Below are 24,356 nucleotides of genomic sequence, written 5' to 3' on the forward strand. Positions count from 1 at the left end.
TTGTAAAGTTGCATCAAAAATATGAATAATTTGGTTTATTTAGTTTCATTAGAAAACGTGTGTTCATTTGCAAAGTAATTTTCACCATGACATTTTCACCATGTCATTCCTACGTTTACAAATGTTTGAGTTTCAAACTAAATATTTTATTCACCAGCTAGATATTTAATTTAAAACCTAAATATTTAACATTTAAATTAAATATTTAGTAAGGAAGCTAAACATTTAGTTTGCAAAATAACTATTTTATTTAGAGATAAATATTTAGTTTGAAAAAGAAATGCTTAGCTCCAAGCTAAATATCTATTTTCCAAACTAAACATTTAGTTTTCAAACTAAGTATTTATTTTCCATAGTAAATATTTAGTTCAGACTTAAATTATCTTTATACAGAAATAGCAAACAATTGCAAGTTAGCTTGCAAACTTAACAACAAATTAGATATTTAGGTGGATCACTAAATATTTATCTCATAATTGCTAACTATGTACAATATCTATATTTACAAAATATAATTAGCAAGATGAATATTTATGTCTGAGCTCAATATTTAGTTTTGAAAATAAATTTTTTGAAGATCAAATGTTTACTTTGGATAATATTTAGTTTATGCATACCTCGAAGTTTTATGCGTTTTTCCTCAGAATAGTGTTTTTGTCCTCATTTCAGAAAGTAAAACTAATTTATTATAGTCATTACACAAATATTTAAAACCTTTATTTCTTGTAGTTTTGATGTTTCTGACTCATAAATAATAAAACCCCAAAATTCAGCATCTCAGAACATCAGAGTATTACATTAATAAAAAATGATATTTTAAACAGAAAGTCAGGCAAATAGGTAAAATATTCAGTAGATGTCTGAGCCTCTCCTAGTGAAGCAGTTTGACGCCCCGACGTGTTTTCGGCTGTAATGAGGTCAGTTTCTCTCACTCCGCTTTGAGGATCGGGAAGCTGCTTCAGCTCAGAATGGACCGTTATGTTGCGTTCACGTGATCCCGGGATTTCTAATATCACCTTGAATTAAACGTTTAAAATGGAGCATTGCGGTCGCCCTGGATGACAATTAGGGTAGATTTGTTTAGGATTATCTTTAGACATTTTAATTCACTAATTAAAACATGTCACAGCTTGTTAGCTTTATACGCCAAGTTTGATTAAAAAGAAACTACGTTTTTAAATATGTTTGAATGATGTAATCATTAACTGTGCTACATATTTTAATTGTCAACGTGCAGCAACATTTTAACATTAACTTATCAAATCCAACTGTCAACTATCCGAGTTGTTCTTGTTCTAATCTAACAAGTGAACGGAGGACATTTGAGTCGTAATTCTCTATTCCCCAGTAACACTGAACGCAGCATCAGCTTCTGCAGGACTAGCTTGGTGTATTTTGTCCTAAGCAGGCCGCGGTAGTTGACACCTGGAACAAAGAGTAATGTGAGAAATGGCGATGTTGTTTTGGGAATAATCGAGAATACCGTCAGCAACCGTAAAGAGGAGAAACCATAAAAGGTAACAAGACTAACGGAGCTGGCAGCTAGCGGCTAAAGGGTTAGCATAAATCAGGAAGTGGGAACGAATGGCTGAAGCGGAACCAGGCTGTAAATAACAAAGTAAATCATTAAACTTCCAAAGACTCTCAGAGACCGAACAGGTGATCTGCTATAACCCGAACCTTCAGTTGGAAATCATATTACGGGCCTGTTCGGTGTTGAAGCAGCTCTGATGCTACGTAACCGTTGAAATGAGGTTAATTTACATATTTAACTCAGCGTTGTTAAACACAATCCACTTCCGGGTCCACCTGCAGGTAAAACCTCTTCCAGCAACAGGTGAGGTTCTGTCTGGCCTCATCACCTGAGGAGTTCTGGTCTGTGTACAGACATTTGTTCCTGCTCAGCTGTCATTTCAGATTGTGATCCAGACTTTGACTAGGCCACAGCAGCACCTTGTTTTATTTCTTTGTAAGCCGTTTTGTTGTAGATCTGCTGCTGCTTTGGCTGTGAAATATTCTAGCAAGTTTTGGTTTACATTTTTATTAAATATATATATATTAAACTTTTATATTTTCAATTATCTTCATTTTTTTAAAGATATTTTATCTTGGGAATAATCTTTTGTTTAATGTTTGTAAGTTTTCTGTTACATTTTTATTGTTCCAGTTTTTAATTGTTTTTATTGAATTTAAAAACCCCATTAATTTTAATTAAAAAATATACGTATGTTTTTGGAATAATTTATTTTAAATACTTTCATTGTATCTTAATTTAACTTATATTTGTTTGTTTCATTTTTTAAATGTATTTTTGCAGATAAAATTAATTTAAATTTTTGGAATAATTTTCCTTCATTTAAAATATATTGAGAGTAATCTTTTGAATGTTTTGATTTATTTATTTTTTATTTTTTTAAATGTATTTTCTTTTACACCATTTGTTTAGTTTATTCTTTGAATTTTAATGTATTTTAATTTTTTAAATAAAAAACTATCTTAAAATTTTACAATGTCTTGGGACTAATGGACTTCAGATGGCTGCAGATGCCCTTTGACCTTTTGTAGGTTGCTGATGTCTTTCCATCTTGACATTGTGTTAACACCTCGATACTCTGGAACACAAAACTTTCAAAACTCCTGATTAATTATTCCCATAAATATTGATATATTAAAATAAAAGCAACCAGAGTAAAACCTAAAATCAGACATGAGAATGAAAGCATTCCTTGGTTCTGCATGAACCTGTAATTGAAGGTAGATAATTCAGATCGATGTCAGACGGATATATCTGCTTCTTGTTTGTAGTTTTTCCGTCGTCATGGACCCGACTTGCTGCGACGCCGTGGCTCCGCCCTCTCTGACCGTCCAGGTGTGTTTTCCCGGCGTCCGTGCTGCTGTTCTGGACAACCTGAACCGGCAGCGTGAGGAAGGCCGACTGTGTGACCTTTCCATCCAGGTTCAAGGTCAGGTGTTCAGGGCCCATCGCTGCGTCCTCGCTGCATCCTCGCCTTACTTCCACGACCAGGTGGGTTCCTTCGTGTTTGCCGACTCTTTTCTCACCTGAGTGTGAAAAGACACCCAGGTGTTAACTGTTATAGATTTATTAAATTAAAATGAGTTCCAGTTGATTAATAACTTTCACTCAGACTGTCTTTTACTGTTGTAGTTTGGCCTCCATCCAGCAGAGGGAGCTGCTGGTCATCCTTAAGGGAGCTAGATGATACAATAACAAAAATGGCGGAGGCATACCAGAGCAGGAAAGAAAAACCAACAGTTTTCTGCCAAAAAACTCGGAAATTTTGAGATTAATCTAAAAAAATCTTCTAAAAAAACTTGAAAATTGTTTTCAAACGTCAAAATTTTTGACTCTTTAGCTTGACAATTTCCAGGTTTACTTTTTCAAGAAAATTTCTTAGATTAACCTAAAAAATTTTTATTACTTTTTAGCAAAAATTTTAGCAAAATTTTGACTTTTCAAACTCATAAATGTTCTTGTTTTTCTAGTAATTTTAAAAATATTTTAATTTCAAAACTTGTGAGTTTTTTAGTGGACATTTATTCCTCCTTTTCTACGTCCAATGGCCTTAATATGCTGTTGTAATAATGTAATAACAGAAACATAAAAAAATTATAACATGGTGGAAAAAGACATGCTGGTTGGTATTGAGGTATGTGATGAATTAATGCACTTCATGGAGAAAAGAGCATTTAGAGACTGTATGAGTATTTCTCTATTCTATTAGGTGTTTCACTTTTTATTCTTTCTATCTTTTGTCTTTTTATTCAGCAACCCCAGAAGTTCATGTTCTGCTGTGTTTTATAAATATATCATAGTGTAATAATGTCGGAAAACCACAATTTTTGTTTTATTTATGTAGTATTTAATACAGCAAATACAAAATAATGTTTTTTTACTTATATTCTGAAAAATGTTGTCCTTATTGATTAATAGTTACTTGATCAACTTTAGATTAATCATTAATCGTTGACTTGTCAGGGATTCTCCTGGAAAACTGGGTGATCTTGGTGGTTTTTGAGTTAAAGAAGGAATTTTGAAAATATCACAGTTATGTGTTATTGGAAGACATGGTTAACGATACCAAACTTCAGGTGTAAAAGGAAAACATAAAAACAAAAACTAAAATATGAAACAAAACTTAGCCTGTGCACACGTAGAGCTTGGTGGCCCGCCAGGCTGACGATGCCCTGGGGGAACCCTGCTGTGATGCTCTGTTCTTTGACCAGGTGTTTTTCTCTCAGGTGTTACTGAAGAACGTAACGACCGTGTCGCTTCCCTCCGTCTTGGACCCGGTCGCCTTCCAGAGTGTCCTGAGTTCTGCCTACACCGGCCAGCTGAGCATCATCCACGACGACATCGTCAACTACGTCACCGTGGCCAGCTTCCTCCAGATGTGGCACATCGTCGACAAATGCACCGAGATCCTGAAGCGGCCGCGTCCGTCAGCGGAGCCCGGCGCCGCGGCCGGGTCGGCGTCCCGCCAGCAGTCGCCCAGCAGCACTGAGTGCCTGTACGCCGAGCGAGAAGGCCGCCGCAGGGACAGGAAGCCGGACGCGCTGCCGCCGCTGGCAACATGGCGGCGGCCGCAGCAGGAGGCGAGGTGGACCCGGCCGCGGCCGTCCTCCGAGCAGAACCCGGCCGACTCCCAGCTGGACGGACTCTCAAGTTACCCGGAGAGAGAGCCGCCCGGCTGCCAGGAGGAATGGATCACGAGCCCGGCCAAACCGGGCCCGTCGGGCCACGACGGACCGGGCCAGAGCGGCCGGTACCTGGGCATGGTTCCGGCTGCCGAGGCGCCAAAGCAGAAGGTCCGGTTCCAGCAGCGCGGAGAGGAGACCCAGGAGAAGAGGAGGAAAGCCATGAGAGAAACGGAGGCTGATGAAGGAGTCGGGGAGGAAGAGGAGGCGAAGGACGGCTTCACCCAGATCGGTAGGAACCAGAGGGAGAACGGGAAACTGCACAGGCCAATCCGGACCGCCATGATAGAAAAAACTAAAGAGGATTGCATTCCTGCCAAAAACTCAGACATTTTTTATTAATCTCAGAAATTTTCTAGAAAAGACAAGAAACTTTTTGAGTTTGACAAGAAAAAAATAGCAAAATCTCAGAAATTTTCTAGAAGAAAACTGAAACATTTCTGAAAATTAGCAAGAAAAAACTCTTTAATTTCTGAGATTAAATTAATCTCCTTCCCACTCAGCTGCTCAGAGCGACGCTGGTGAAAATGTTGTTAATAGAGGACTGATGGGATGACTTCCTGGAGGCGGAGCTTCAGAAAGAGCAGGAGCTTCTTAAAGAGGCAGAGGCCCAATTTCAAGGAGTTAAATTAGGAAGTCAAATTTCTTTTAAGTTATATTTGATATGTACAGCATTTTGATAACAACTGAAGGTAACATAGTCAATGGCACCATGTGCCTGGAAAACACAAAATACCTTTAAAGGTCAAAGTTCAGCTCTGAGCGTCTTCTCGGCTGCATTTTGAGGCGTTTTCCTATTTTTCCTGCAGATCTTCGGGTTCCAGGCGGCGCTGAGGATGGCGGGCGTTCTGCTGGGAGGCAGACTCTGGATCTGTTGAAGGACAGACTCCAGAGAGACGACCCGTCCTCTCAGGTCCACGACGTCCCCGCTGGTGGACCGGGCGCTCCGGGTCCGCCGTGCGGCTCCTGGCCCGACGAAGAGGAGGAAGATGATGGAGACGTAGACTTGGAGTGCTTCGGCTCGTTCGATGAGATCGAGGACGGGACGGGACACGTCTCCCAGCGTCCTCTGCTGTCCCCAGACTTCAGCATGGCGGATGGGAACTGGCCGTCGTCCTCCGCCACGTTTCCTCCCCCTCCTCCTTCCCCGCCGACGCCATCCTCCTCATCCTCGGCGTCCGGCGCCGGCGGCTACGCGGGGAAGGTCCACCTGTGCCACTGCGGGAAGGCGTACACGCTGAAGAGCATGCGGGACCGCCACGTGAAGATGCAGCACCTCAACCTGCGGCCGTTCGGCTGCCCCGTCTGCACCAAGTCCTTCAAGATGAAGCACCACCTGACCAAGCACCTGAAGACCCACGGCGGCCTGCGGCCCTACGAGTGCAGCCTCTGTGGGAAGAAGGTGGTGTGGAGGGACAGCTTCCTGCGCCACCAGGCGCGGTGCCAGAGGCTGGCCTCTGCGGGCGGCGGCGGCGCTACGGCGACGGCGGCGGAGCTGGAAGACAGATATGGGTTGGGGTTCGATGACGGGGAAGTGTTCGTGGCGGCGGGACAGGTGAAGGTGGAGGACGATGGGATGGGCGGACTGCTGGGCGACGTTCCCGGGATCCTGGGAGCGCCGCCTCAGGATCTGGGCTCTGTTGGTCATGTCTTCAAGGAGGAAGCAGCCGAGCGATTCAGTGAGACCTAAAAGTCCTCCAGGAGTCCAGGCTGCAGGAATCCTGAGCTCTGCTGCCAATTTCCTCTTTGGAAATTAAGTTAATTTGCTTTTTGCACATAAGTTATTAATTTGAACTGAAATAAATGTATTAAAATGTTTTTCTGTCAGTTTTTGTCTGTGACGTATTTAATCCTTTAATCCTAGGGTCTTCAAGAGACGTCCAAACTGATGGAACAAGGACCAACTACACATATTTAAAAATTACATATATAAATGCATATTTATGTGTGTACATATACTCAAAACTAAATGGTGTATTTGTTTATCTTTACTTTTTCCAATATATACTGGAGAAATATATTCGCATTGAAATTAAATCTGAGCCACACATTTAATTAAGATCTGTTGGCATAAATTAAAAATAAATAAAAATGTATTTTAGGCAGCTTTATTGTACATTTTTAAGAAGCAATTTATTAATCTTATAGCATTTAAATATGGATAGAAATCTATAGAGTGACACGTTTTAATAAATTAATGATGCATTTAAATAATATATTGTTTGGCACTCTTCAGCCTCCATAGGAGCCAGGACTGGAGCAGCAGTTTAGTGGTAAACTGTGAAATTTTTCATTGTTCTGAGGACCAGCCAGTTTATCCCTAATATATTTTAGGGATAAAAACTAAAACAAGCCAGAGATAAACTGGCTTGTTCTACGTAAACTTAAAGAAAAAAGATATTTTCTTCAGTCATACACTATAAAACATAAATCAAAAATTTTACTGTTTCTTTAAATTATTCTAAAACTGTACTACGGATAGACTATGGATAAAACAAATGGTGCTATCGACATGAGTTTTTAGAAGTTGAGTTGGGCAGGTTTTACTGGCCTGTTTGGACTGGAAACTGGCAACCCTGTCGAATGGCGCCATGTTTGTTTTTTTATGAGCTTGAGGCGCATGCGCTATACAGGGCAGCAATATGGCGCAGTTTTGACGTGAGCGGTTGAAATAAGAGGCACTTGGCCACAGAGACATGAAACCAGCATCCTGGAGCTCGGATTTGGGAATGGTCTTTCCTGACCTCTCAAGACCCCCAATCTGCGTTGACTGTCATCTTAAATGACAGAACATTTGCGGATCTACCTGAAATCATCGCCGCGTTGATGCGGCTTAGTAACCTGACGTCGCCATGTTTGAAGTCGCTGCGTCTGTTATTCGGTAAGTTATTTTTCGGAAAACTTTTTTTTTGTCCTTGATAAAGTTATCGAAGCCATTTCTGTGTCTAAACAGAGCAGCTGCCTGAGGACGGACCGACCATGGCGTCTCAGCAGTGGTTTGTTTGGCTGCTGGCATCACTGAAATATGAGGAGAAAAAAATGGCGTCCTGAGCTGCCAGCAGATGGATTATGGACGCAGTGAAGCTGAGGATGTCTACAAGCTGCCTGGACATTCGCCCGACCCATCAACGGTTGGACAGGTCAAACAACTGTTCGATGGCGGGTCCAGAAATCTCAAGGTACTGTGGGTTTTGCTATGCTAACGCTGTTGTTGTAGGCCTTAGCTAGGCATCTTGGCTTGGTTTGACTCTGCTGAGAGTTTGAGCTGAGAAGGAATCTAATGTTGAAAATCCAACCGTCTAAGGTTTTTTGTGCTGTTGTGACCTGTAGGTGTAATTAGCATGTTGGGATCTGAAGTTCATGGTTGAAAGTCGGTTATGGAAAAGAAAGATGGCTGCCAAGGATTTGACAAATACAGTTTAGTGGTAAGCTTATGCTTTGTAAGTAAACCTTTAACATATTTACACATCAGAAGTGATGGTTTAATGTGGCTATGTTGACATTACTAAAGCTGTATTAAGATATTTATCTTTTTGATTTTTAAAAAATGTTTTTGGGTGAAAATAAGATCTTTCATTTACAATTAAGCATGCATACCTTTTTTATTTTGTATCTACTTAATATTTAGTTTGAAATTTAAAATATTTCAAAGGCAGGGTTCATACTTTAATAATTAAATATCTCAATTTTATTTGCTTTCAGCAATGTAAATTTAAACGTGAAAACCAATTTATTTTTGCGCCAAAACAATGTGCGGCTTTGTGCAATTTAATTTCTTCTGGATGAACAGTTGGGTGATGGCAGCATCATGTCAGCTAATGTCCACTTATAGGAAAGAACCACAGCCAATTAGAACGCAAGACCAGGTGTAGCTTCTACAGACAGAAAAATAACAGAGAAAACAAAAACTTAACAGTTCCTACCAATACTATCCATTCATATAGTAGAAGGGCTCTTTTACTCACAGTCCTTAAATGTAATTCAAATTAAAATCTGTCTGTAAGGAAAGGAACAGGAAGAAACCCACAGAACCAAGCTGATTGAAGGCAGCCATTTTACATCAGTTAATACTGTCAGGTCTTCCTCTCCCATCACTGGTCTAACACCAGAGCGCCACCTTCAGGCCTCTCTCCAGGTCAGCTAAGCTGTTTCTGGTTTGTCCCCTCTGTGGGCTGCCACCTTATCGTGGTGGAGGGGTTTGTGTGTCCCAGAGATCCGAGGGGCCATCGGAGGCTTCATGCCTCTGGTTCGGTTGGTCTGCTGGAGAAACGGCTCCTATAGGGATCAGACCAAGAACAGCCCAGACTAGAGCTAGAGATATAGACATATAAATATAGATAAACTAAGGAAACCTGCTCACTGACAGCAGGGTGTGAAAAGGAAGAGGAAAAAAGTAAAGTTTGACTTTAACTGGAAGAAACTGTAATAAAACACTTGATATGTTCCAATGAGTTTGATGTAAGGTATATTAACTTTACATTTGTTACAAAAAAATCTCTGGGGCCCTCAAAACCTCATTAACCCCTTAAAGGCTGAGTTGTAGTTGCACTTCTGACGGTTCCCAGCTGAGCGAGCGGTGAGGCATTTCTACTCGATGCGCAGATTGCTGCGGTATTCTCCTGAGACAGTGGACGACATCACAATCAGAAAGCTGTTAAAATGGGGAGAAACGCTTGACGCCATGTTTCAAAAATGGAGACGAAGACCTCAAATCGTAGCAGTGTCAGCTACAGTGGCGCTTCTGGTGTCACTGCCACAGCGTGAGAATGAAGTTTTATAGAGTAAATGAAATTATTAACGCATAGACGTACAACCTCCTCTGATTTGGTGTGGATTTGTTGTGCTCTCAGTTCAGAGATAAATTTTTAACAGAGAAGGTCTTGATGTGGTGTGACGCATCGCTGTGATGACGCCGAGCTCGTTGGCAGATGGTCGGCCTCCAGAGCGTTTCACAGCAACCTGTGGGAGCTTTTGTGGAACAATGGGATTCTTTGTCAATGAGAAATGCTCATAATGAGCCTCTTCAACAATACTTCATGTTTATGTTCGTATCAAAATGCTGTTGGTGCTCAAATCTCTGTAAATTAATGAGAGAATGAAGTAGTTAACCAAGTGATGTAACTAAAACTACAAATAATTTGTGTTTATTGTTCTCAGCAACCAAAAGGGGGAAACAGTTAAACTAGCTAAACAGCTAGATGGTTGGGAGGCAAGCTAGACAGATGGCTAGCTTGTCAACTAGCAAGCTGTAACTAGCAAACACGTCAATAACACAATTTTCTGTTGAAGATTTTCTTTGTACAAATAAGTTTGGTACAAAAGTTACTTTTAGTGTCTTTGACCATCAAAACCATCCAACAAGCCAAATGACCAAATACTCTCTAACCAGCTAACCTGCAAGAGGTCCAGCCAAAAGGCCAGCTAGCCAAAACGCTACCCAGACACCAAATCAACTAGTTATCTAACAATGTAGTCTTTATGGCATTTAGTTTGTATTTATATCATTATTTGTGTTTCTTACATTCATTTATGAATAAACCCCAAAACACATTAGATTCCACACATGCTGATGTTTTTACGCCTTTATTCTTGTTAATATTGATGATTTTCTGCTTTTAGTGAATGAAAACATGACATTTAAGATTAGAGCATCACATCAGACCAATAAAAATACTTTTAATACAGAAATGTGGGTTTAATGAAGAATGTTTAACACCTGCTGACAGATGAGCTTCATCAGAATATTCTGATTTACTGAGATGCAAGTCAATATTCCTGACCTTAACCACCGCAGACATCGGTCTGTCGAAGGTTGGTGTAACCCCTTGAAAGGTCCTGATATGCTCCAGAAAACACACACACTGGGTTTCTGTTTTTAATCTGATTTGGATATTTCTTTTTCTATCTGCAGGTGTTGCACTCTGCCTCTCCTCCATATGTCTTTGTGACATAATCTAGTTAACTTTTTTCACATAATTTAAGGATAATTGACCAGCAGTGGGAAAAAGTATGTATGCAACAAACAGGCTGGTTGGTGTGAAGCCACATTTACTGACCGTTTATTAAAGACGAGACTGAACGAGTTTCTGCTACGATGCACAGCTGTTTCACATAAACATCAGGGAGGATAAATGCATATTTACAGTGTTTTTCTGTTAGAACAAACTTATGAAAACAAATGAGAAATTATTTAGCACTTGAACCCAACATGCTGCCCTACAGTTCTGATCTCCTCACTCCGTCTAAAACCTCTGATTCACTTACGGTTTAACCATCAGCTCAGACGACACGTCTGCCGTCTTCTCCTTAAGGCCTTCATTAGGATGCACAGGTATCATGAGATTAGGAGTTAGTGCAGTGGAAAGGGCCATGTAACATTTAGCATCTTACAGTACCTGAAACATGAAGCTGCATCAAATCTTACCAGAACAGACATATTTGATATTTAAACTGGCGTTTGAAGAGAGATAAAGTTCTGATTAAAACTAAACATCAGCGACAGCAACGACACGTCACTCAGGCAGGAAACCGAGACAGAACGAACCCGACAGCAGACGGAAAGCAGGAAGGTTCAGAAACATTCAAACATTCTTTAGAAGCAACAAAGTCAAACTTTACTTTTCTCCAGATTTTACAAAAATCTGTCTCGGTCTGGAGAAGCGTTGCGTTAGTCGGTTAATATTTGTTGAGGTTGTGGGTCTGACTCCTGGGGATCCGCCTCTCCTTCCTGGTGGTGTTCTGGTCCCGTCGGATCTAAGCGGTGGAGGTCGGCGGAGAGCTTAGAAGATGGTGCTCCAGCGTTTTGGGGGTGGACGGGACTTGGTTTCTCCCTGGACAGACGAAGAGAGGAAGGTTAAAAACAGTCATTCTCTCCAGAAAGACCGGATGTCAGAAGCTGTTTGAAAACAGATGAATGATGGATGTTTGAATCTACAGTCATGGGGATGAGAAAGTCCACAATCTTTCCAAAATCACCAATTTTTATCAACAAATGTCGCATTTCAGTCAGGTTGAGATCTGGACTTTGAGTAGACCATTGACAGCCCGCTGTGTTTGGGATTATTGTCCTGCTGATGACCCAGTTTGGACCCAACTTTGGCCAATCAGTGGCTGCAGAACAAGTTAATGGATGACGTCTGAAGGCTTCTGACGTTTGTTGAACAGCATAATTTCTTTAGGGATATGATAATAATAATAACCTTGATTTAACAAGGCTTGTCCCATTGTCCCCTTTTCCATTTGTGTGGAAAGCCCGGTTTGCTTGGTGAGGTGCGAATGCGTAATGGAACCAAAAACAAACTCTGGTCTGGGTTTGGTTGAAGTGAACTCTGATGCGGTTCGAATCCATATGTGAACGCCAAGTGGTCTAAAGCAGAAAATTGGACTACAGTGCAGGGCATTCTGGGTAAATGCAACCCAAACATGCTAGCCTAGCGCTAGCGAGAGAAATGGCTCGTGGTCTTTAGCCAAAGACTAAAGAGAAATCTGCTAAAATCTGACGCCTCCATTTTAGTTTCCATTTTGTGAAGAAGGAAGTTGTGCTCAGTGTCTCCAGATGTTTTTGTTGTTTCCTTCAGAGGTTCGTGATGCAGCGCCCCTACAGGCCAGGAGGGGAACAGGTTGAAAAATGTTGCACCTTTGGTCTAAAATCGAACAGTTAGGAAAATACCTGTAACTATTTTCTCTGAACCTTAAACCCAACTGGACCATCAACAGGTTAGACCTACTGCAACTTCATATTTATTTTTCTTTGTCCAGGAAATAAATATGGACATCACCTGGATGTGCTCCACATCATCAGGCCTCGATGACTCTGCAGCCTTCAGATGCCTTCTTGATCCAACTCACCTGAACCAAAAGGTGAAAGTTCCTCAGAGCGCTGATCATCTACTTTTTGATTCAGGTCTGTTGAAGCAGAGAAACGTGTAAAGTTTCAGGACTGGAGTTTGACACCTGTGTTCTTCCTGTCCTGGAAAACCATCATTCCTCCACCACCGTGCTTCTCAGTTGGTCTGCTGTGTTTGGGTTTCCTTCATTTTGTCCATTGTCTCCTCTCTGGTCTCATCTGGCCCGAGGACCTTGTCCCAGAAGCCTCGTCGCTGCTAACCTCAATCCGGCAGCCATCTTGTTTCTGGACCGAAGAGGCTTCCTCCTTCCTCCATGCTGGATCAGTGTCCTGACCGTTAAGCAGCTAACGAGGCCTGTAGAGTCTCTCTGAGCTTCATGCTGAGATGTTTACCTCTTGGAATATTTGTTTTATGTAAATTTTTTAAAAATTTTTTTTCCCATTTTAATTTTTTTTCCAATTATTTAACTTTTTTTTTTATTTATATTTTTAATTTTTTACATTTTAAAACTGTTTTTTCTTCAATTATTTTGTATTTTTAAAGATATTGTTGGAATAATCTTCCTCTCTGGAGAGCGATGGACAGGTGGTTTGGAGATGACCTCTGAACTTTCCCAGATGGTTTTCCACCCTGGCGTTGTCGGCACAAACCGACACGCCACATCCAAACCGCTTAATCCAACCCTAAGAGGAAGGGTGTACTTACTTTATTGTTGCAAACATTTGTGTTTTGTTTACTTCCAGTAGGATTGGAAGATCTTTAGAACCTTCTGAATGAAACGGGGTGTACTTTCTTTTCCCATGGCTGCGTGACGTTTCGGCATAAAATGATGCTGCAGCTTTGCAGCTTGTTAGGTGATGATGATGAGGCAGATGAAAAGCTGATGGATTTAAAAGCTGCTGGTGAAGCTACTCACTGATCTCGGAGGAGAGCGTCACTGATGCGTTTGCGTGAACACAGACAGGAAAACGTGGTTTTGAAGCCCAGACTCAGGGAGAAAACAGAAACTTTAAAGGAGACAAACGTGCAGGCAGCTCACCAGGTTGAAGATCCTGGACAGCGTGCTTTGTTCTCTGCGTCTCCTGACCGGCGACTTCGTGCTCTCAGTTCGCGACGCAGAGGCCTGGAAAAAGACCCTCAGTGAGCTGGAAGCTCAGCCTGATGTATTCATCCATTTTACTGACTTATCGCACGAACAAACTCATTCAGGTGTGATTTTTAATACAGCTTCTGATTCAGTAGAAACAGAAATTTTCTGGACATTAGTGGAAAATCTACAAAGTTTTGTAAAGGAAAAGCAGCTAATGCTAATCTGCTAATCTCTGTGGGATCAAAGATCATCCCAGCAGCTGCTGCTGGACCAAAACCATCAGCAGGTTCTCGGTTTGTTCGTTCTCCACACCAAACACATGCATGAAGTCTCACATGTTTCAGTTACAAGGACGACTTTGTGTGTTTTAAAGAAACGGTTTGTGTTATTGACCGAGTTTAAAATGAGATTCAAAACTTGTTAAACTGAGTTTCTTGTTTTGACACAAGTTTTATATCTTATAAGAAGCTTTCTCGTTTCAGACAAAAACTGAGATGAGTTTTAAATCTTATGACAAGTTTTTTCATTTAAACGAGATGCTGTTCCTGAATTTATTTCCAATATCTGGCAGTTCAACATTTCTGTAGATTTGCCAGGCGCTGAGCTGAACTTTCTGACTATATTTAATGAATTGCAGAAAATAACATCCACGGCTCATTGGTACCAAGTTTCCTCTGTGGACAGGAAGTGTGAGGATGTAAATGTTTAATATTTTCTAAAGCTGTTTTCTTCATGGCTGCTACGCTGAAAGAAAAATGGCTCATATGTTTGGTGCCTCTGCTGCAGCAATGTTTAAACTTTTACTGCAGCAGAACAACGAGTGGAAGAAGAAAAACAGAAACATTCGTCAGGAGGGAAAGAAACGGGGATGAGACAAAGTCCAGAGTGCTGAGAAACAACCGTCAGATTGCTCTGAGGGATGAAACGACACAAAGGGAGGGTTGGTGAGTTATTTCTGGCACTAAGGAGGTGGAGGAGTTACACAGAACAAGAAGACGAAGAGGAGGAGGAGGAGGAAGGAGGAGCAGGCCGAGAACTCCTATAAGAGAAGGTGTTTACCGGGTCATAAATAGCCGAGCGGTTTCAAAGTCATCCAGAAGCAGCGAGTCGCTCTGGATGGAAGCAAACGAGGAGGAGAGAGGATTGTTCTCAAACTGAACAGAACCGTCTGTTAAAGCGATCAGTGTGTGAGTGAAGGGGGCGTTTCTGAGTCATGAGGTCCCACTGGGCGCAGGGTATTAAAAGATGGCCGACGTGGGACTGAAAGCAGAAACGGGGACGCGGAGGTTAGCAAGTTCTCCACAGACGGGTTTAATCAGGGGTCACTGCACATGCTCAGTTCGACTGTGTCACATACCAAACCCAACACTTCTCTCCACTGGACATGAAAGAGAAACAGACAGTGAGGTCAGAAACAGAACCGGGTCAGAGCAGAACCGCCAACAATCAAACCGACACTCTGACCAACAACTCGTCACATAAACTGACCAAATGTTATCCCTGATGTTTGGATCCTACGGCTGCATTCTCACCAGTCCGCTTTCCCAGAAAGTCCGGTCCGGTTGGTGAGGTGTGAACGCTAACCGACCTCTGACCTCTGGTCCTCCAAACCTCGGTCTGGGTTCGGTTGAAGTGAACTCTGGTTCGGTTTGAATGTGAACGCCAAGCGAACTGGAGACCGCTCCAGAAGCAGGAAGTGGACTACAGAGCAGGGCATTCTGGGTAAATACAACCAAAGCTAACGTGCTAGCCTAGCGCTAGCAGCAGAAATGTCACCTGGTCTTTAGCCTAAAGAGAAATCCTCCAACGCTAAAATCTGACGCCTCCATCTTGTTTCCATCTGGTGAAGAAGGAAGTTGCTCTCAGTGTCTTCAGAGGTTTTTGTGTCGTTTCCTTCAGTGGTTCTTGGTGCAGCGCCCCCACAGGCCAGGAGGGGAACAGGTTGGTTTGACTCAGAGCCACAGCAGCTGGAGGTGGAGCAGGTGATGGAGTTCTGGTTCTGAATCAAACCGGGTCTACTGGGCGATGAGGAGGAAAGCCATGATACTGATTTGCCTGGTCTTATGTATGACAGTAAATGTGAATCTTTGGACGATTACTTGACTTCAGCTTAGGCTCAGGCAGTAGTGTAGAAATAAGGAATACTGAATATTGCTTGAACTTGATGATTTTGATAATTTTTGTGGAAAAATGCAGGGATCTGTTGATTTTGCATAAATTTCCATGATCGCATAAGAGCAAAAACCTGGAGGGACCAACGATGACTAAACCCAACAGGTGCCTGACTGCATCCATGTCACCGATATGCTGCTGCTGCCTCTGTTCTTCATTCAGGACTCAGTAATCACCATAAAGGACTTTGAGGAGGCTCAGACTCCTGCAGAGACCACCCTGTTTCTGCTGCCTGGTCTTAATACTCCACCAGGGGAGATCACACCACTAGAAATAAAACTAAACTTGGCGCTGCAACATGAATGTGATGTTAAGAAACTGAATCTGCTCTGCAACAAATCTAGACAGTAAACTTTGGATTAAAAGGAGTTTAATTGGATTCCTGCTGAGTTTTCAACAGAAGGTATTTGTACTTTATGGAGCTTCAATGAGAGACTCATAAATGTTTAGAGAACATTTTAATCTCCTTTGTGACGTGCTTTCTCTGAAGAACTTTGCACATTTCACTCTGTGGTGCATTCTTTAAAGCTGCCAGCAGATGGCAGTAAAGCCAGAACTGCTGAGCGTTCTCAATAATCAGAAATCTTTCCTGGATTCAAACTTGTATCATTTTAAAGCATTTCTTTCCTCTAACTTCACCCTGCAGCTGAATGTGGGGAAACAAAAAGTGAGACTCACCGTGGATTTAGGAGGCGGGGAGGAAACCTGCAGGAGAAACACCAAAGCAACAACAACAACAACAGCGTGACTGACTGAACAGGGCAGAGAAAACACAACAACACGCTCTGATGGACGTTTCCTGCAGGTTTTCATTTTTAGTAAGCAGGTGAAAGAATCAAGCAGCTTTGCAATCAGTGCAGGATGTGAAGGAGCTGCTGCTGTCCTGCAGGAAAAAATGCAGGAAATTTCCAAAAATGGAGTTGCTTTTAGGATGCAGATTAAGATGAAACTTTGATGGAAAGCAGAGAAGTTAAATGAAGAAAGTGTGACTCACAAGGCTCCTGAAGAAATGCACCACGGCGTTTTCATTGGTCCGACGGCGGGCAGAGGGCTGCTGGGGCGAGGCGGCCAGGTGACCCCTGAACGAGCCCTGAGCAGGTCGGACGCACATTACAGAAACATTCAGCAAACAAAAACAAAGTTCAGAGTTCAAAGTGGAGCGACCAGCATCCTGTAAGAGGAGGTCAGGCTGAGACAACTGTTAATTTAGTCGTATTTACAGAAAACCAGTGATTTAAAAATAAATCGTCTTTAAAAATTATATTTTAATCAGTTTCATGCACACAAATGTAGCCTTGGATTTTTATTAGCTGCATAAATGTTTAAAATCTTAAAATATATAACATGAAAAAACATAATTTATCTTGAAGTACGTCTATAATTACTAAACCAAGTGCTCCGATCCGCAATATGCTGAAAATAAAACCCCTAAAATCAAAATTGCACCAACGTCAACAGAAAGGAGGAGTACAAAATTAATTTTAATAATTGTCAAACAAGTTCTTTGATTTCCTGAAGTTCTCAAAATATTCCCACAAATCCCAAGACTGGAAAGATTCCCATCATAAAGTTTAGTGGATGGAAGAACTCCAGAGCGTGCAGCTCGCCATGAGGAGGCTGCGCTGCTCCAGACTCAAAGCTCACCTTGCTCCTCTTCTTCTTCTCTCCTCCAAACAATTTGCTTAGCTGATCCATCAGACCGGGACTCTTCTTCTTCTTTCCAAGCCCGAAGCTGCTCTGCCCTGAGGTGCTTGCTGTAGCCATTATATCTGCCGCGGAGGGTTCTGGTTCTGATCCGCTGCCCACGCTGCCAACACCCAGCTCTGCCGCTCCCTCAGGGTGTGTTCAGCCCGTCTGACGCGGCCGGGGCGGGCCGTCGCTCCGTGTCATCGCCTCGACCCCGGAGCGCCGCGGGGCGGGTGAGGTCGGGCAGGGCGGAGACAGCTGGCCTGGTTCTGGTTCTGGCTCCGGTCCAGACATTCTGTGTCAGTCGCTGCCGCCCTCCACACGGGTCCGGCCATTGTTCCTCACCCCATCTGCCTCACCCAGGGGACAACAAGGGTTATCTCTGAGGCTGAACTCACGGCCCGATGCAAAGGAGCGCCGAGCACAGGGAGGCCATTGTTGGGCCGCCCTCAGACGTCTTGCTAATGCGCCGCGGCTAAATTAGATGGAAAGCCACCCAGATGAAGGCCTGGACCGAAAGCTGCCGATGCGCCGCGGCTAAATTAGAAAGAGAGAAACCCAGACGAAGGCCTGGAAACACAATGGGCCGAGAGAAGACCTGGTGACACCAACAAACTTCCAAACAGTCTTTGGTCCTTAGTTTTAATTCATCAAAGGTGGAGGTGGAAATGTTCCAGTGTGAGATGGGACCCAACCATGATTTACCCATCATGCAACGCTCAGTGGAGGCTGCAGCTATGATCTCATCTGCAAACATGAATGGTTCGATTTCTGTTTAGCTAATTAACTTTAGAAAGGATTAGCTGCCGTTAGCTTAGCCACATGCTGCTGTTAAATGCATGTTACTGTTAGCTACTTTCTTCAATTAGCCACAAGCTGCCATTAGCTACATGCTACTCTTATCCACATGCTACTCTTATCTACCTGCTGTTGTTAGCTACACATTGCCATAAGCCACATGTTGCAGTTAGCCACTAGCTGCAGTTACCCACCAGCTGCTTTTAGCCACAAGCTGCTTTTAGCCACACATTGCAATTAGCCACACGTTGTAAGTTAGCCACACGTTGTAAGTTAGCCACTAGTTGCAGTTAGCCACACGTTGCAGTTAGCCACCAGCTGCTTTTAGCCACACGTTGTAAGTTAGCCACTAGTTGCAGTTAGCCACACGTTGCAGTTACCCACCAGCTGCTTTTAGCCACAAGCTGCTTTTAGCCACACATTGCAATTAGCCACACGTTGTAAGTTAGCCACACGTTGTAAGTTAGCCACACGTTGTAAGTTAGCCACTAGTTGCAGTTAGCCACACGTTGCAGTTAGCCACCAGCTGCTTTTAGCCACACATTGCAATTAGCCACACATTGCAATTAGCCACACGTTGTAAGTTAGCCACACGTTGCAGTTAGCCACACGTTGCAGTTAGCCACCAGCTGCTTTTAGCCACACGTTGTAAGTTAGCCACACGTTGTAAGTTAGCCACATGCTCCTGAGCTTAAATGGTGTCAGTTCCTTTAATTCAGAGATGAGTCTGCTATAAATAAATTGGAACCAAGTTTTATTTTGTCGTCTTTTTGTTCTTGTTTCATTACCATTAGTTAGTTACTATTATGGCAAACAATTTTTATCTTCAAATAAACTTTTTCTTCCTTACAGATCATGTAGCAGAATATTGACTAAATCTTTTTTTGTTTTTAATTCAAACGGCGGCCATATTGGATTTTGAGTTGAAGGTTGGTGAAAATATTCAGACTTTTGCATTGGAACAATAAGTTTTAAGGATTTTTGATCATTTTTTTCTTGAATGCTTGTCCTTCAAATGAAAGTGAAACAGAAAAGAGTTGCAGGGAATCTGGTGTTTATGCCCCACAGAATCTGTGCAGCTTCTGCTTGAGGGAGCATGAAGCTCCAGAAACGTGTTGAGTTGGTTGGTCAAATGTCCATCAGCACAGAAAGTCCTGGTTCTGTTTGTTTGATCCAGTGATGCTGCAGCAGAACAAAGCAGCTTCTGTTGTTTTTCAGTTGGAAACACCCAAGCAGCAGCAGAATATTAATATTTTCACACAAATGGCTTTTTGTCTTGGCTGCTTTTTTATTTTTGCTCCAGAGAGAAACTTTTAGAGAAGAAGAGATTAAATTTCCCTGACAAGGAAACATATTTCTAGATGTTATCTCAGCCTTAACACAATTTCTGGAGAATTGAGGAATCATTTGACTTCATAAAAATCACAAAGAACCAAATTTTATTTGCATCTGTGTATTTAAGACAAGATTTAGCATCAGCATGTTGATGCTAACAGGACCAGGCTTCCTGGTTGCTGCAGAGCGAAGCGTCTCATGGTGAATCATCGGCGGCGGCGTTCGTTTCTGATGAAGCGATTCTGCTGCTCCTCCAGCCTCAGAAACGCCTCCACCTTTCATAACGACTCAAATCCAAGAGCAAAACCTTCTGACCTGTTAGAAACACTGACGGGTGTAGATTCAGACTGAGGTGATGATGAGCTTCACAGCAGCAGAAACAGAGGATTAGTTTAAAACCTTTAACTGGATCACGACATGTGACTGAAAGGCTTCTGTTTAATTTCCACTTTTCTTCCTTATACGTGACCAGAGCATGTAGGAGCTTTTAATTTGTAATCTAGGACTTCCTGTTGCTTTGGCCACTTTAGCCAATATTTCACATACAGGTGTAAAAACCTCACCTGGTGCAGATGATCCCAGGAAAAAATGTTGAACACCAAGAAGTCTGGTGGCTTCAAGATGGTCACAGGAAAAATTATTTCTGCACTAAATTGTAATATTTATCACAAATACTTTTGGTGTGAAAGTATACATAACTGGACCATAGATATCATATTTACTGTTTTTATTTTTTTTTAATTTTCCAAAATGACCATATATTTGTCATGGAAAATTAATTTCTGCACTAAATTCACCAATTAGATGAATGTGCTTGGTGTCAAATCATAACCTACATATTTTAGCCATAGAAATCCTATAGATTTTCTAAGCCACTAAACACAACAGCAGAAGCTAACGCTAAGTCGCTCAACACGTAAGAGTAAGTGGAAGCTAAACTGCAAAACGTACAGAAATATACAAGCTAATGCTAAACCTGATGCACATTTGAGGAGGTCGATGCTAAACAAAAGAATTACTGGAAGCTAACACTGAACCGCTAAAATGTTGATTGAGGCTAACGCTAAGCACATGAACAAATTGGCAGAAACTAACCATGAAGACGACTGGCTCACGTCTCTCTGCCTGCTGTGAGGCTCGCTAACAGCAAAGTCCTCGGTTTCTGATTTTTCTAGATTTTATTAAAGTCGCAACAATAAACAGTTGATGTGACAAAGTTAATCCTAGTCATGAAAAAGTGACATTTTATGGAATATTTGTCTTAAAAAGCTCAAAACCGTCAGCCATCTTGAAAATCAGTGATGTGCTGAACTATCCGGGATGTTGAGGATTTGAGCTGCTCATCGTTTTGTGACTCGCAGGAAATCAAAAGTCCAATAAAAGTGGAAAAACACGAAGCCTGCGCTTGAACTCTTCCACTCAGGAATCCTGTGGGAGAACGCAACATGGCGTCCCGGTTTCCTGTGCAGTCAGGGAAATGTGGACGGGCTCCGACGGAGACATGTTTGTCCGCAGGACTCGACCCACGGGCCTGACAGAAGCATGCAGGGAGTGGGCCGGGCCCCCTGCAGGGCCCTGCGGTCCGGAGCGGCCGGGAAACAATGGCAGCCATGTCACAGAGCTGTGGGACTCGAACACGGGAGAGAGCCGTGAACCCAGGCAGGAATGCCGACGTGGAGCGGGACGCCCACTCAGAGGCCCGATGAGAGGAGAGAGAAAGGTTCCCTCTGTTCCCTCAGGTCCAGACCTGACAGCCCGGCTTGTTCTGCAGCTGCTACAGTTTGCATGACTCCTGCAACCTCTGCATGCAGCGGCGTTGACGTTCAGTTCTCATTCATTTAAACTCACATAAAAACACAAAACCTTACGACGTATTTTTGGCTGATTGAAAATGTCACTGCACTTGAAATAAGACAAAAATGAACTTACACAACTTTTCAGAAGCTTCTTTTGAGTAAATAATTAATATTGAGGAAAAAATACTAATTACACTGATAGATTATTTCACTTATGGGAAAATGTTGACTAAACTAGAACTTTCTCATCAATAAGGAATAATTCACTCAAAACAAGTTTACTTTTACTGAAAAGTTGTGTAAGTTAGTTTTGTCTTATTACATGCATAGTGAGGTATTGACTTGGTAATATTTCATGTTTTGCATGAAACACTTATCAGCTGATACATTTTCTGTTTTAAACTATAGATATTTGACCCTGGAAATGAATTTAATACTTTATTTGTGAACCAAATGTTACAAAGTGCTTCAGATTAAAATAATAAAACAACATAAATGATGCATATGAACGTTTTTATTTTTCTGGTTCTGACATAAAATCATTTTTCCTTCTTTCAATTTTATTCTTTCCTGCTGGATCCAGAAATAAAAATAACCTGAAATTTTACTTCAAATCATGAAAAGAGGAAAAAGCGTCTTTACATTTCCTCTTCTCAAAAACAAATTGAGAATTACTCCCTGATTTCATTTGTAACGAACAGGAAAACATTTTGTTCAGAAAGTTGAGTCGCTTCCAGACGCCGTTTTTAACCTTTGGGGTTTTTATCTTTGCAGCTTTAGGCTGCAAAACATCTCGATGTAAATGTGTTGGATGCTGCCAGGTTGGAACCAGTGACTCAACCGGCCGCTGGCGGCGGCGGCTCGCTGCATAAAGCCGCCGTTTGTTCTGCAGCTCAACAATATCAGACTCTCTGTTTCTGAAACCTAAAGCCTGATGTGAACGGCTACCGCGGAGAACAAACAAACAGAAAACGGCTCCCTCATAAAAACTGAATTATAACTGCCACAACTGGCATTATTATCATTACAATATGGAAGAACAGGGTCACTGCTTGCTTTTCTAATGCAGCAGCAGAATCAGATTTACTCTGTGGAGAAGCAGAAAATGTGATTTTACTTCCATATGGTAAAAATATTGTAAATATATAAGAACTGTTGATAAAACAAAGTTTTTCTTGCCAATAGTTTGAAGGAAGGTGTTTTTACAGAAGCAGAAGACAAAACTGAAGTCTTGTCCTGTTTTGAGGGGAGAAACTCTTTGGCGCCACCTTAAGGTGAAAGTTTAAACAGTTTGTCTCCAGGATATGTGGGGTCTGCAAAGATGCTGGCTGCCCTTTTCCTGACCTTTGAACTGTACAAGTCCTGGATGGTGGGAAGGTCAGCCCTCCCTCCATCCGTTTAGCTTGGAGCTAAATATTTAGTTTGAAAACTAAATATTTAATTAGCAAACTGAGCTTAGTTTACAAACTAAATATTTTATTTGCTAATCATTTAGTTTATTTAAAAGCTAACAGCTAGCAGCTTATAAACTAATGCTTTAGCTTGTTAACTGACAATTTAGTTGGCAAGCTACATTATTAACTTGGAGTTGTAAAAAAGTTAGTTTGCTAATTAAATTAAATATTAGCAAGATAAAGTAATATTTGTAATATTTTGATTGTGGGCTAAATATTTAGATAAAAGCTACATAGTTAGCTTGAAACTAAATATTTAGCTTACATACTAAACAATGACTTTGAAAGCTAAATGTTTAGTTTTAATCACAAATTTAGCTTTTTGTTTAAATGATTGCCAAGGTAAATATTTAGTTTGTAATATTTAGCTCAGATCTAAATATTTAGTTGCCAAAAATAAATATTTAAGTTTTAGCAAAATGTTTAGCTTGCTAGCTAAATATTGAACTAGAAGGCTAAATATTTATTGTTACAAACTGCTAGTTAAATATTTTGCTTGAACATTAAATAAAAATAATTACCAAGCTAAATATTTAGTTTGTATAACCTAATTGTACATATTTTAAAAACATGGTGGAAATATACATTTGAAAATAAATCCTAATTTTTCCGGCTAAATAACCCAGATTATTACTTTTAGTCCCATTTAGGGGGAAACTCTGATGCCGCTCAGCACCGAGGCAAACCCCACAGCGCCACCTGCTGGCGGCTCCAGGTGTTAAAAATACAACATTAACATTGAATTTACTCAACCAGCATAAAGCCTGGCTGTTGACCTCTGACCTCTGAGTCACCTTTTCTCATTTTGGGTAATGTAAACAAAATGCACAGAATTGCGAAACACCTGGTTGAAACAATAATTACTGAGGTTATTATTTTTGTTGGGTCATTAATTTGAACCTGTTGATTTTTTAAATTCTTTAATGAAGTTAGAAATGTGTTGGATGTTGGTGACTATTTTGAAGCCTGGTTTCAGGGTTGAGCACCTCGTTCTAATCCTAAATGCCACGTTTTCATTAACCAAGAAATCATAACATAAACTTGTCTGGCCCTGTTTAAATTTCTTCAGAAAGTTTCTAGTATTACTTATTAATTTGGTGTTTGCAGATGAGCTTTTTTTCCTGGTAACAAACTGCCACGAAGTTTAAATCAGATTCTTACTTTTGTGTCGAATATCTGCTTTATAATATATTCAACACAAATAACTCTTAAGTGGTCAGTAGTGTAAATAGTATTTCAAAAGGGAAGAAATCTTGTTTTGTTTGAACAATAACAATCTGTTGCTAAGAGATGAGCGCGTTTTCTGGTAACGATGTGCTGGCAGTGCATTAGCATTAGCACAAACATTAGCAGTGCACTGCCCCCCACCAGTTCATGGCAGAGCATTAGCATTAGCACAAACATTAGCAGTGCACTGCCCCCCACCAGTTCATGGCAGAGCATTAGCATTAGCACAAACATT

General features: G+C 41.5%; 2 protein-coding genes and 1 long non-coding RNA gene across 4 annotated transcripts; 2 read left to right on the forward strand and 1 right to left on the reverse strand.

Annotated features, from left to right (window-relative positions):
* The first annotated feature begins 1,375 nt into the window (after positions 1 to 1,375).
* zbtb22a (zinc finger and BTB domain containing 22a) lies at positions 1,376 to 6,543 on the forward strand. Its single transcript, XM_015003314.2, has 4 exons — positions 1,376 to 1,517; positions 2,806 to 3,025; positions 4,261 to 4,948; positions 5,526 to 6,543. The coding sequence occupies exons 2-4, from the start codon at positions 2,819 to 2,821 to the stop codon at positions 6,404 to 6,406; spliced, it is 1,776 nt and encodes a 591-aa protein (XP_014858800.1). The 5' UTR covers positions 1,376 to 1,517; positions 2,806 to 2,818; the 3' UTR covers positions 6,407 to 6,543.
* An 806-nt stretch (positions 6,544 to 7,349) lies between these two features.
* LOC106927632 (uncharacterized) lies at positions 7,350 to 12,588 on the forward strand. Its single transcript, XR_001420339.2, has 3 exons — positions 7,350 to 7,597; positions 7,670 to 7,895; positions 12,475 to 12,588. It is a non-coding gene; the product is annotated as an uncharacterized LOC106927632 (long non-coding RNA).
* Positions 10,284 to 17,659, reverse strand: LOC106927630 (uncharacterized). Of its 2 annotated transcripts, XM_088010549.1 has the most exons (8): positions 17,470 to 17,659; positions 16,820 to 16,915; positions 16,504 to 16,530; positions 15,011 to 15,031; positions 14,713 to 14,765; positions 13,603 to 13,686; positions 13,480 to 13,500; positions 10,284 to 11,546 (listed from the first exon to the last, which is right to left on the reverse strand). In XM_088010549.1, the coding sequence occupies exons 1-8, from the start codon at positions 17,587 to 17,589 to the stop codon at positions 11,384 to 11,386; spliced, it is 585 nt and encodes a 194-aa protein (XP_087866675.1). In that variant the 5' UTR covers positions 17,590 to 17,659; the 3' UTR covers positions 10,284 to 11,383. The 2 variants fall into 2 exon arrangements, with proteins under 2 accessions (XP_087866675.1, XP_087866674.1); XM_088010548.1 differs by lacking the exons at positions 13,480 to 13,500; positions 14,713 to 14,765; positions 15,011 to 15,031 and having other exon boundaries at positions 17,470 to 17,648.
* Between the last annotated feature and the right edge of the window lie 6,697 nt (positions 17,660 to 24,356).

The sequence above is a fragment of the Poecilia mexicana genome, unplaced genomic scaffold (assembly GCF_051168715.1).
Source record: "Poecilia mexicana isolate PSO_F unplaced genomic scaffold, ASM5116871v1 scaffold_11, whole genome shotgun sequence".
Taxonomy (NCBI): Eukaryota; Metazoa; Chordata; class Actinopteri; order Cyprinodontiformes; family Poeciliidae; genus Poecilia; species Poecilia mexicana.

Excerpts from the sequence above, each read along its gene's own strand:
- zbtb22a (XM_015003314.2), top strand. The coding sequence starts at position 2,819 with ATGGACCCGACTTGCTGCGACGCCGTGGCTCCGCCCTCTCTGACCGTC. Across the intron at positions 3,026-4,260 it reads CGCCTTACTTCCACGACCAG|GTGTTACTGAAGAACGTAAC; the intron begins GTGGGTTCCTTC and ends TTTTTCTCTCAG. Across the intron at positions 4,949-5,525 it reads GGACGGCTTCACCCAGATCG|ATCTTCGGGTTCCAGGCGGC; the intron begins GTAGGAACCAGA and ends TTTTTCCTGCAG.
- LOC106927630 (XM_088010549.1), bottom strand. The coding sequence starts at position 17,589 with ATGGCTACAGCAAGCACCTCAGGGCAGAGCAGCTTCGGGCTTGGAAAG. Across the intron at positions 16,531-16,819 it reads TGCATTTCTTCAGGAGCCTT|GTTTCCTCCCCGCCTCCTAA; the intron begins GTGAGTCACACT and ends TTTCTCCTGCAG. Across the intron at positions 13,687-14,712 it reads GCTCGGCTATTTATGACCCG|GCCTCTGCGTCGCGAACTGA; the intron begins GTAAACACCTTC and ends GTCTTTTTCCAG.